The 13,698-nt window shown below is 45.1% G+C and overlaps 1 protein-coding gene across 3 annotated transcripts in view; it reads right to left on the reverse strand.

Annotated features, from left to right (window-relative positions):
• Nucleotides 1–13,007, reverse strand: part of ppp3cb (protein phosphatase 3, catalytic subunit, beta isozyme) — a 35,484-nt gene extending 22,477 nt beyond the window's left edge. The window contains exon 1 of one of the 3 annotated variants that reach the window (XM_013275424.3): nucleotides 12,604–13,007. In XM_013275424.3, coding sequence (XP_013130878.1) covers nucleotides 12,604–12,646 — 43 coding nt within the window. In that variant the 5' untranslated portion in view covers nucleotides 12,647–13,007. Of the gene's footprint in view, nucleotides 1–11,966; nucleotides 12,146–12,603 lie in introns of those variants that run through there. The other 2 variants (XM_013275423.3, XM_005456311.4) reach the window with 2 other exon arrangements.
• Nucleotides 13,008–13,698: the final 691 nt, after the last annotated feature.

Below are 13,698 nucleotides of genomic sequence, written 5' to 3' on the forward strand. Positions count from 1 at the left end.
AGATGGAAATGTGGGGATGATGGAGAAAGTGCGGGGGATGAGATGGAAGCGAGAAGAAGTATTGGAGGATTTAAAAAGGACGAGCAGGGTTTGAATGGGTGTATGGATATGTGGATGGAGGGGAGTTAAATTATGCAGGGAGAGGGAGAAAGAAGCAGGAAAGAGGAGATTGTTTATTACAATGCAAAAAATGATTTATTGATATTTCCTGTACACTTCAACAAGCTTGCCCACAGTTGTCAGAAGCCCCAATCCTCACCATTATCCTGATCACACCTCTGCTCCAGGCTTGCAGTGTGTGCGTATGTACATGTGTGTGTGCGTTGTGTGTGTGTGTGTTATGGAGGCCTTAGCGGGTTGTACTGAAGTAGGGGCTGCCACAGTTATCAGGGCTGCTGCCTCTGTTCTGCAGCAATGTCTTTCTTACATAATGAAGGCCCCCAGGGCGCCAGTGGAGAGGGGGGTTGACTGACGATGAGGGTGATACAGCAAGAGTGCACAGCTGCACGTGAGAAGGCGTGCACACACACACACACACACACACACACATATGAAGACACGCTTGACAAAAGCGCACACACGCCCTGTTCTTAGCAAATAGGCAGAAACTATGTGGCACAAAACAAAAGGCAGAGGTGCAGGAGCGCATCTGTACATCATGTATGTCACAATGGCATTAACATGCACGACTGCACAAGTTTGTATAAGTGGCAGTGTGCACACACACACACACACACACACACACACACACACACAAGCTCATAAAAGGTATTGTTATGAAGGATCCACAGAGCCTGTTTGAGCCCCACCAGTGCTAACACAGATAATGGCCTAGATCACACGCTAAAAACTAGGCCTGGCTCTGAATGCGCACACACACACACACACACACACACACAATCTGACACACACTGTCACTTTGTCTCTGTTTTGCGCTCTCTCCTCTTGTCCCTTCTCTGTTTTTTTCTGTTTTCGCTCGCCTCTCCCTCTTGCTCCTTCGCTCTCTTCTTTCTGCTCTAACAGGCCACAGTCTCCTCGGCGAGGTTCCACGCTGATGTCTGTCGTTACATTTTAATGTGACCGCGTGTTTTCATTTCATTTTCACAGTAAAAGCAGCTCAGCAAAAACACAGAGCCAGTCAGCGGGGTTTTATGTAGTCATTGCTGAGACATCGGCATCATTTAGCCAATGCTAAATGAGCCATTGCAATAAAATATATTACAATGTGACTTTAGTCACAATATGTCTGTTAACGCACGAACAGTTGCTGACATATTCCTGCATTTGTGGCTGTTAATCAACATGGAGAAAGAGGTTACGTTGAGATTTTTGCTCCGCCGAACACTCAACACACCCTGAATACGTTAACCCTCCCGGCACACACAAAGATCTACCTGATTCATATTTAGATGTTCCAGAATATCTAACGTCACCTCAGGCTGCTGCTAGATAACTGCTACTGCATCCCCATGACACTTTTACACACCTTAAGATTGAACACAACGCAGGAGAGCATGCTGAGACATCCCAGGACACTTCAGGCTGCCAAGCCGAAGGGTCTGCTTTCCATCGATTGAGAACAGCGGTTCTTACATGTTAAAACCAGTTTTGCATTACAAGTTAGGAGCGATTAATATTTTAAAAGCCTTGTGCACCCCAGGCTGTCAGGGAACATAAGCCCAAAAAGGAATTACTCATGCATGCTGGTATTTGTGTGACATTATATTTATTTATAAAAGGAAACAACAGGGCTCAGGCAGTATGTGGATAAACCTCCTCCTTCAGTGTACCGTCCTGTACCGGCGTATAGCACCGCACTGTTCTGAGCTGTGCTACAAAATGTACTCGGGCTGGAACATGTCATTACAAAAAGCTGCCAGCACAGTGTGAGAAGGGCTGCGGTACTCTTTTAAAGCTCGAGCACACACGTGAACTCAATTTGTGGATGTATATTTCTGGTTGAAGGTAAAACTGAGGCCTCGAGTGTGCATGTGTGTAACAGAGAGAGAGTCTGAGGAGGGAGAGAAGGGTAGAAGTGAGAGGGACGGAGTGTGAAACTCGTAAATTGTGAGAGCAGTGTGAAAGTAGGGCAGGTAGGAGAGAGTGAAGAGAGCAGCAGAGACACACAGCTTGGGAAAGGAACTATACTTGGGAAAACTATACTTGGTAGTTGGGGAATAGAGGCGAGGAGAGGTTCGGCACAGGCAACGGCAAACCGTTTGATGAGTGTACAGTTCAAGAGGAATGCTAGGAGATTTGAGTCAAATCTGATAGCTTTGAGTGCACGTGCGGAGGTTAAAGACAGACAGATGTAAATTACGAAGAGACCTCGTTTGGATTTAATAAAGCGATTCTGATACGAATCTGAGAAACATGCCCGTACAGCTTTTCTGTCTCAGAGCAATTTTCTGCTTGTAATGATGGAAAGCTTTCTGCAGTATGCATATGAATTTGCAAGCCTGGAGGAGAACATTAAGGCAGAGGAAATGCATTTAAGACTTACTATACACTCATAATATACAGTATATTACACCATTGCTGGAGTCCGATCATCAGATCATCCTATAGGTCTGGCTCATGCATTTGCATGTCTTATATGAGTCTATACTGGATCTTATTGAACAAAGAAAGTGGATCAAGTGAGAACAGGTTGGGAGGGAGCATGGCAGTGTATCCTTGAGCAAGATACTAACCCCAGGTTGCTACTGATGCATTCGTGGGAGTCTGAATGTTCGATAGAAAGCAAACAGAAAAAAAGTGTGATTTGAGCTGTCAAGTCGAGTAGAAAAACGGTATATACGAAGCAGTCCATCCACCATTTTTCCCATTTATTTCATTAGAATTTTATGCTATGCTAGTAGCTCTGTGGTGCTTCATGCTAAATGCTAACACTAGTTGTTGTCACATCCCACCAAACACGGATGAAACCCTGACATCATCTCACACGCTACAAGACAAAAAACTGAGCCAACAATGAAGTGCAAACGATGATGCTGTTTCCAGGAGAATAGAGGTCGAGTCACATGATCTTTTACAAAGGCTGAATAACAATCAGGTTATTGCATTTAGGGCAATTAAATGCATTTGTCAGTGACGTCTAATATGGTATGTAAATGGTACACAGAAAGCCACACATCTTCTGCATGTGCACTACTATTACCGTGGCCTTTTTAAAAAATGTAAACAGTACTTTTAAGCAATTTATAGCCATTTAGATCAAAACTGTGGGTGACTTCACCTCTCTGTCTCGGATGTCATTATCAGACTCAGAGATTTCACTATTCAAGGATGAAGATGTATAGCTCAGCAGGATAAGAAATGGGCCTGAAAGCCTGAGGTCACTGTACATGTGCCTTTTTTATCCTTCATCCTTTCAACGGAGAACGTTTTGTGCATTTTGAACAATAAAGAGATGGTAAAAAAAATATTCTTGAACACTCTTGGCATCCAGGCAATGTTCAAGATGCTCATGGAACCAGCGCCATTCCCACTTTCAGTATGGAACTAACTAGACGCTGAGAAAGGACCGCCACCCGTTATTCAATGTTAAAATATATGCTGGGATGCAAAGATGAATAATGTTCATGTTGTTAGTAGTACATCACAGCTGAGACTGTCAGATGTTACACAAAAAGTAACATTCCCATTTTAAAATGTTTGACTTTAGATAAATTCCAAGTTAGTCCATTGTCAGCTGAGCTTTTCATTATTAACATTTTCATCCCGAAGGACATCAAATTAAATATTAACGACTAAACTGAATGTTCTGTAACCCTGCTTGACCCTCACATACATGATGATGACTGTGCTACCTGCCAGAGGGACTTCAGGGATGGAAATTATTTTTCCAAGTCTGTGTGAGAAAATGATGTTTTTGTTCCTAACAAAGGCTCATTATGTGTCATTTGATGGCGATGACAATAAAAGACCACAAATTTCTGTGTCGCATCTTGTGCTGAAAGTTCAATACGCAGAATAATTTCAAGTGGTCTGTTGAAACTGGCCTATCTACACTCAGCAGAGACCGATGAGGAGCAGTGATTTACCGTCTTTTTTTCTGAAGACAAGCACCTCAGCCACAAAGCCCAGGAAACTCTTAAATTCATTTTAGCTAACATGGTCCTTCTTCTGACCCAGGTGCCAGCCTAAACAGTAACTGAAAGCAATGGCAGCCAGCGAATTTAAACACAACTTGAGGATGAAAGTTTGAAAGCCATCGGTTCCATATGAGATTGGAAACGCACACTGTAAAAAAAATTTGTAATATAAAAGTATTTTACTGTGTATTTTACAGTTGTGTTCTGTTCTTCTAGAATATCATTAAATTGACATAAATAGACTGTGATTTTACATTTCAAATGTAAGTTAACGTAAAATCACTGTAAATGTAATAAAACATAATTTGCTTGTTTTTTAAATGTATCTGTCTGTACATATGCATAATTAGATTGTTACAATACATTCACAAATCTATCATGATTTCACAAATATGTGTCCGATATTTGAAAGAATGAACTGTTACATTCAAATGTAATGCTATGGAAAAATATATAAAATGATTCTTATAAACTTTTTTTGCATCAAATAATAATAATAATTATTGTTATTTAGGACAATTGTGGCTCAAGAGATGGCAGTTCGCCTTGTAATCAGAAGGTTGCCGGTTCGAGCCCCGGCTCGGACACTCTCGGTCGTTGTGTCCTTGGGCAAGACACTTCACCTACTGCCTACTGGTGATGGCCAGAGGGGAATTGGCACGTGACTTGCTTCCACCAACCCTCCAGCTGCTCTATAAATTTAGAAGCGCTTTACTGTGTTTCCATGGAGACAAATCAACAGATAAAATTTAGTAGTTCACTAACTTCCCCACCACGTGTCGCAGGAACTGCTTCTGTGCTTGTACACAAAAGAGAGAAAATTTGTCTCCAAGAGTACCAATAACTGCACTTCATGACTATTTGTTGAACTGCTGTGAGACTGTTTGGTGTGGTGGATGAAGGCCTCAGTCAGAGAAACAATGGCAAAGAGCCATCTGGCAGCCACTGGTCGTATTCCCCAATCACTTGTGAATGGTTGCTGGAGGTTGCGGGCAGTCACGATGAAACCGATTGTTAAATCTGCATTCATGCAAGCCTAGAGACTGGTAACCACTAGTCACTAGAGAAGTGTGTATTCTGCAACTGGTTAGCGAGTTGTTACTGGTAAATGAAATTGATTGCAAAGAAGTACATGGTGGAGCACCAGAAACCTCCGTGTGATTGCCTTGGGCTCTAGCAGACTGCTGTTGTCACCCATAGTTTGCACGAAAGACGCCAACTAGTCAGCAAATACTTGCCGAGTACTCACCAAGTGGTACTGAAACTTTGACTAGTGCAACGCAAAGAGGTTACCATTCACCTTTTTCCAGTTTCACTACAACTCAGAAAGTAAATGGTGAGTGTTTGCAGACAAGTCTGTGTTTTCCATGCAGACACAGACTCTGTGTAAGTTGTTGTAATGCACTGTCAGAGTGTAATGCTTGGATGAATCCCAGGAAGAATAGCTGCTGCACTGCTGTAGCTAATGGAGATCATAATAAGCTAACTAAACCCTGCCAACCTGCTAGCAAACAAAGCAACAACAAGGAGGTTTTTGGTGCAACACCCTCTTTACAACTGAGTTCACCTAGCAGCAGTCAGCAACCAATCAAGCAACCAATCACTAACCGATCAGGGAATACACGTTTTTCCCTCGTGACCACAGGTTGCCAGGGGCTTGCCAACTGGTCTGTAGGCCTATGTGACTGAGAGGCTTTAAGAGTCTGCACATCTAAAGTGACTAAAACCTTTGCACAATGCTAAAGCTGTTTACATAAAATAGGATGGATGAATACTGTAATATACAGAAAGAAGGAAAGCGTTATCAATAAGATTAGCTCTTAAAAAGCAGTCCGATGGCATCACATTGATCGGGATAAACAATAGGCTAGGCTAAATCAATCATTTCAGGATGTAGAATCGAAGCACGTCTTAACTTTAATACTAAAACTGAGGAAGTCCTAGTCAATTGCTAATGGCTACTGTGCAGTGTCAAAAAACTGTACTTAATCAGTTAATCGTGAACCTTTCACGGTAACATCGCCTGTCATGCACTGGCACATAAATGCATCGTCGCAGTATGACATGAAGCCCATGTATGCCCAAACATCAGCGCAAGCCTTTATCCTTATAAGGAGGACATCTGAGGTCACATGACTGTTTTTGTATCCCCCGTTTTTTCTGGAAGACTTGAGTAAATTATGTAACACAAGTAAGATAACTGCTTGATTAATATCAGAATTTAAGAAGAGTACAGACAAATGTTGATTACAGAAATGTGCTAACCCCAGCGCCTCTAATCTGGCACACTCTCACAAACTATGAAGTAGGATGCTTTTAATGATTTCCTATTTTTCCCAGTTCTCAGCAGTGTGAAGGTCTAAATAGTTTGGCTTCCGAACATCTTTGGAAAAGCCCTGCTGTTAAATATCAGGCAGCTGGGTAAAACCGGCACATTAATATTAATGTAATGTGTGTTGTCATTAGAAATACATCAATGAAATACTGAGTAAAATAGCGTCTCACACACAGATATCGGCATAGTAAAGATGGTGTGTCTCTAACATCCGCATGAGCTCAGACCACACCGGCCACACTTCCTCAGTGAAGTGGCGGCTGGTAGTATTTCTCCCAAATGCTGCTCTAAGGCATTTTAACACTTTGTGATGCTGCCAAGTGTTTCAACCTTGGGAGGGAACTTTCCTTCCAGAAAGTACAGTCTGAGCTGTCCCCTGTCTGAGTACAGATGACGAATACAGTGAACTCCACTTTCTGGAGTGGAGTCAAAAAAGAAAAAGTTATTCATCCAAAACTGTCCACTTCACGTGATGCATGGCGTGCGTGTGAGGTGAGACGGGCCGAGCGGCGCGAGATGAGCAAATAGGTGAAAGCTTTTCCGTCTTTTTTTCCTCATGCACTTTGTACTGTTTTCGTCTTCTGGCCCACTCTCCACAGCTGAACTCCCCGGTGTGGAATTTATTAGGCGCCAGAGCTGCCAGCTCAGCCAAAAATCTCCCCATCGCAGAGCACTGAGGGGGAGCCTGAGAGAAAAATCTATGACATAGCTGTCAACCAAATCTCCTAAATTTGTTTGGGCTGGCCTAATAGCCTAACTGGAGCAGAATCTGATCGGAATCCTATTGTTTTGTGTGCATCGTCCCTAATGGCTAAAGTCAATTACGGGGAACTATTTCATCAGTTTTAATAACACAGGGACACCATTCACGATCAGACAGGCTGGTGCAGGATGCAGGAAGTGACAGCAAGCGAGAACAGACAGATTGCAGAAATGACGGTAGAAGGCACCCATGATCCATCTGTCCTCGTTTGTGTCTTTCCTCCAAATGTTGTAAAATATGACTAAAGAGGTATAAAACAAAACAAACTCGTGCCTCCTAATCAGCCGGGCGTCAGATCACCGAGGCGAGAAGCAAATTGTTTTTGGAAGCAGCCAATTAATACGAAGACAAGGTGAAAATGCTGTATCCACAGTAATTAGAGCAGCATATAGACGGGCTGTATGTGTTACGTGCTATGAATGAACTCATTACGGTGCAATGCTGCGCCTCCCCAGACTGTAACCGTCTGATGCTCATCCAGTGACATCAAACACAGCTGATTGCACGCCTGCATATGTACGTGTTTGTATGTTAGATGTGTTGCCCTCTCCAGGACCTCATCTAAAGTGATCGCGCGCGCGCACACACACACACACGCGCGCGCGCGCGCGCGCACACACACACACACACACACACACACACACAGCTCCCAGGATCGTTTCAATCCTACTGTCTACTGTCTGTGCATGAATAAATGAAGGAGTAAGAAACCAAGGGGTGAAAGAATGAGAGCAGCAAAGAGAGAGAGGGAGCAAAAAAATTGGGGTGTATGAGAGCGATGCATCTGTTCACATACATGTGTGTGTGTGTGTGTGTGTGTGTGTGTGTGTGTGTGTGTGTGTGTGTGTGTTTCTACCATCTTTGACCCAGATCAGGAAACATGGATTCATGGGTCTTTGAAGGTGGTGTTGGTGGGGGGGACAGCTAAAGATACGTTTGAAGTTGTTCAATTAATGCACAGTTCACACATGATGGACCATCTGTGTACACACACACACACACACTCACACACACTGAAACAACGGCCCATCCCCTAACAGCCTGTCCTCATTAGACAATCCCTCTCCCTCTCTCTCTCTGGAGTACCTCCTCTATAAATAGCCTTTGCCCTGCCACCCTCCCCACAGGGCAAACACAGACCTGTCAAGGTAGGACCCCTGGCTCACAACAGTGATGCCACAATCCGACACACACACACGGACACACACGCACATTTCACATAGAGGGAATGGGATTGTATGTTACACCAAAAGGAAATATGCCAACTTTGCCCCGAACCTTGCCAGAGGTGATGTGGTGTGTGTGCGAGTGAGTTTGAGTGTGTTTGTGTGTGGTTTATGCATGTATGAATGCATATATGCATGTGAGCATATTGGATCACTCAGCTTTGGTGAGTCCTCTTCAAAAATGTAGCGATTTGTTCAAAAGGTCATGAGCTATAACAGGCATATTTGACCTTTGCACTTTGAACCAGTGGGAGGATGCAGTTCAGCACGTGATATTTTCTTTACCTTAAATATGACCAGATATTAGACAGCAAAATGATAATAATAAGGCCTGCTCTGTATTATCTGCTAGCATGCATCCTAGCATATGAGCACAGTATCCTGAGTAAATCATGACCCAGAGCGGAAGTAACAACTGTAACAACTGAGCTAGCATTAAAAAGATGTAATGGCACAACAACAGTATCATCCACTGAGTTTGCAGTGTTATTACGTACGCTTGGGACGGTCGGTGACAGGAAAGTGTTGATTTTTCTCTTCTGTCACTACTCTGGTGGTGCAGACCTTTTCACATCATTCACCTCAACTTGTCTTGAAGAGAAAAGTTGTAACTATCTGTAATAATGATGGCCCCATTTCACTTAGCTGAGCCAGCAGAGTGCACGCTACCAGGACACTGACACTGGGACATTTAAATGAAACATAGCCATGATTAATCTTATTAGTCACACCCTGCGTTTGACAAGCCAAAATATCCACCACGAGTAAGGTCTGTCAGACTGCAGGATACCGAAAGCCCAGCAGAGTCACATTCAGGGGTATTCGTGTTTTAATTTGTGTTCTGATGGGCTGTTTTCAGCACACAACGACTAGATATTTGGGGTGTTTGATTTACAGTAGGATTTACAGTTATTTAAGTTTGCGTGGTACTTGGTACTGATGGAGTTTTTTCTCGCGGCATTAGCTGCTGATTCCAGTTCAAACAACAACACCAATGGATATTTTTCTCAACAGGTGCGCTCTAAGCTACAAGTGTCGCAGTCGGCCATGAAAGTGAGCCACGGAACTGTTACACATTTTATACATATATCTGCTCTTGGTGTCCATGAAAGCTTTTTAACACCACTTGTGTGCTTTAATGGTGCCCAGCTTGTCGATTTTTATTGAGCTATTGTATCAACCTACTGTGCAAAGGGTTTTTATTTTTTACATTTGAGGCATCTTAAAGGGTCTCCAATTCATTCTGTAGCCTCACAACTCCCCCCAGAATACATCCAGCATCACAAAGAATGAGCTCACTGTCCGTGCCATTACCCAGCAGCTACGATTTCAGTGCAGTATTTGATGATAGCATTAAGTCGGTGGTCTACTTACAGATGAAAGTTCAGATTTTGAATATTTAAGATTGCTAGCTGCTGACTCATGGGTATAAGATTGTCCTGTGTCACCAGTGACCACTAGAGGAGACAACAGTTTCTAAATTATGCTGCTGAAACTATAATAGCATCAACATGGCTCTACTGTACATGCAGAGGGGTTTCTGCAAAACTCTGCACACATGTGTTGTGTTCAAATAGTGTGCATTACATGCAATTCAAATATAAGCCTTTTGTGACAGACACACCCACGCATACATACAAATGCACAGAGAGGGCAATGGGTTTGTTAAGTAATCAAAGAGTGTGCAAAGTCCATTAGGATGATGCCCTGCTACTCAACAGTGTGAAATACTACTCCTTCCTTTCTCTCTCTCTCTGTCCCTCTGTGCCTCCTTCTCTCTCACCCCAGCTTCACCTCCTCTGTGGCCTTGTCACATTTTCTCGTTCCCTCTCTTCCTCACCTCGCCCCCACACTCTCTGCCTCTTTGTCCAGTCCTCTCTTTATGCCTCCGTCCTTTGGTTCCATGTCTGTGCAATGCTCTCTGCTGAACATTGCTAAAAATCTATAATGTGGGGAACTACCGGGCACAGTCCATCTGCCAGAAATGCCCACTCTTTGACTGACGCTCCTCTCGTTGCTGCGGCTTTGTTGACTCTACAGCATTCTCACCTTGCTGATGGATCGGTGTGTTTATGACAGAAGATGCATATGAGTGTGTGTTGGTCTGTGAGATGGATGATGCACGAGGATGTAGATAATTCCGCTGCTGGCAAAAGAGCTCCGTTGACCTAACTGCATTACAACACACATGCAAAGCAGAGCTGAGAATATAAAATGATATGTGGCTTCTGCACATGTGGAGGGGAGCTGGTAACTTGAGGGTGAGGGCTGATGGGATTAATGGATGGATGCGGCAGTCAGAGAGGATCCAGGTTTCCCTGCACAGCTGCATCCATGTAGTTTTTCCACAGAGGTGCAGCACAGACATATGCACACGCAGCCCTAAATTCTTACGTGCAAAAATCTGCAAGAGCTCTCACCCCCACCCCCACCCCTTCTGAGCACGACGCACCACGGAATACCGGGGCATGCCCGAGCGACGCATCCAGCTGTCAGCTCCGCTTCTTCCGGCAGAGAGACCTTGCGAGTTTATTAAGGGGAGCCAGTGGGAGAGACAGCCAGGGCATCGTCGCATGTGACAGGCTGCGTGCGTGGAAGCATCGCTGCCATGCCCAGCCTCGTTGTGACCCGATAAGCACGACAATCTGTGCAAGCTCACACGGATCACAACCCAAGCAAGAGCCCCTCCTCGCCTCCCCCTCCTCCTCATATAGCCGCCCACGCATAAAGCAAACAAAAAAAGGGGGGGGAAAGGAGCGACTCACAACACATCAAATATTCCACAATCTAATGATGCAACAACACCATTAGAGCGTTGTGCATCATCCTCATCGGGCGATGGGGGTCGGATACGCGGCTCAGCATCCATAAACTCCATTTTGTCTCTCATTTGACACTCAAGAGAAACAAGAGGAGGGTGGGTGGGGGGAAGCGGGGTGGGGGGAAGCCAGGGAGACCTTAACGGAGACGTGGAAGTAAGATACGCACGGGATTAGCAGAATCACCCGCTGACACTCAGGTCCGTGTTTGAAAATGATAATAATGATACTACTAATAAAAACGTGGGTTTACAACAGCTGGTCGAGCAGTATCATGGTCACCGGTGGTTATTAAACGTTACAGCCACACACATCAGCGGCCGGTACAGTTAACGTCAAACTCACAGGGGGGATGACGGTGCGCACTCGGCCTGGCAAAGTTGTCCGCCTACCTGCTGTTCCAATCAATAATCTGACTTTGGCTCGGATTTGATTTACAAACAAATAGAAGCTAATGTAGGCCAACATATGGACGCACAGTTCAGCACATCTAACACAGAGAAGGCATCACGTGCAGTCAGATATGCAGCACACAAGCACCGATGACAGAAAGCTAAAAAAGAAAAAAAAAAGCCCCTTCCGAATGGCGAGCCCCCTTCAAGCAGCATCCTACCCCCCTCACCCCCCGCACTCTTCTTACACCGTTGCATACATGCAACATCATCCCGTGACACTATGCCCGCATCCACAGCAGAAACACGGATCGTACGCTCGACATTTATTTACCTTTATGTCTGCCTTTCGCTGTCATCGTCACACCGCTTGATGTTTCATTGGAACAAGATGCTCATCTCCCTCCCTGCTTTTACCTCTTATCACTCTCCCGGCTGTGCCTCTGTGGGGTATTATTCAGTAACGCGAAGCCACCGCTAGGAGTGGAACGCGTATGGAGCTCATGCAGCACAGGGGTGTCGCGCAAACGCTTTGGCTATACATAGAGGAAGAGACCCCCCCCCCCTCAGTTGGAAAGGGGGTAATGCCACGGTGAGGGGGTGAATTCTAATAGAATAACGAGGGAAGACCCTGATTATGGCGTACCGTGCTGGATACCCCCACCCCCTTCCCCCCTCCATCACCACCTCCCTCCCCTAAAAGGTTCAGAGGCACATGCATGCTGACACGCCAGCCAAAATATGCTGTTTTTATTGTAATCATTAGGTGCTATGGAAAAAGAACCATAATGATAATAATAATAAATGATGAGCAAAACACGTGCGAATAAGAGACAGTGGTGCAATGACAGGGATGAAAACAGAATAAAATTTAAAACAAACTAAAAACAAACTAAAAAATAACGATGAGTTACAGCAGATTATTGGCACAGAGGAGCTCTCACTGGCCGTGCAGGGTTTGGCATGCCTACATTTGATCACCCGGTCGGCGGGACTTGCGTTGCAGTCGGACATCCTGGAGTCGGGACGGGAACAGAGCCGAAGGGGGTTGGGGAAAGGGGGGCTCTCTCTTCTGTCAAGGGCCGAGATTGTGGTGTCGGGTCCTCCGGCAGGCGTCGACAGTATGCGCGGTTGCTGGGTGCTTTTCTTGCTGCAGTAGTGGCATCACTCGGTGGAGTCTCCGTGCTCTCTCGGACGGGGGAAGCCTGCTGCTGCGCCTGCGGTGACTTTGGGGGAGGATAGGCGGATACCTAGCTGCTGTTGTGGCATGCTTGGATCCCGAATTTGTTTTCTGAGAGGGGGCGGGAGGGGGTTTGGTGTGTGTGAGGGGGTGCTGGTATAGCGGTGGTGCCGCTACTGCTGCTGGTGGTGGAGGCGGGGGGTGGGGTGGTGGGGGTAGACTCTGGAGGTTAAGAGGCCGAAGAGACGCCTTGGAGAGAGGAGAGACGCGCAGGCTCTACCTCTCCAGGACGCCTCTGCAAGCGGTGCCGTGCAGCTGGCAACACCCCGGAATGGCGAAAGAAGGAACTCCCACGCAGATTCACGCACACGCAGGAGCGCATACACACACACAGAGACACACGCGCGGGCACACACTCAGACTCATACTGCCATCCTGTGGAGAGACTGATTACGGGGCTTTCCCCCCTGAACAGCAAATACTGTGGAGTGGGCATTTTGTGCGTGGGTGCGTGCATGCGTGCGTGTAATAGCTTTCTCTGTTTGGCGTGAGCTTCTAGAATCACGTTTTGTATGTAATAAGGCTAAATATCATGTAATTATTTATGATTATTTATCAAACTGATCTGTGTGCCAGAATGGGAGTACAATCCAGTTCATACATGTTAACCTATAACTGAAAGTAGCTCATTCAAATGGATCGCAACCGAAGTGATGGTTGATAAGGATTAAAGTTTATGAATGCAGCACTGAAATGTATAATTTTCAAATTCTATGTGCATTAAAAACATTAAAATGTGGGACAGAAAACAGAAAGCATGACTTTATATAAAAAGTGGCACTGTAAAGGAGTGTAAAAAACACATCACTGTTTTCCACAGTGGTAA

Source organism: Oreochromis niloticus, linkage group LG2, assembly GCF_001858045.2.
Source record: "Oreochromis niloticus isolate F11D_XX linkage group LG2, O_niloticus_UMD_NMBU, whole genome shotgun sequence".
In the NCBI taxonomy this organism is placed as follows: domain Eukaryota; kingdom Metazoa; phylum Chordata; class Actinopteri; order Cichliformes; family Cichlidae; genus Oreochromis; species Oreochromis niloticus.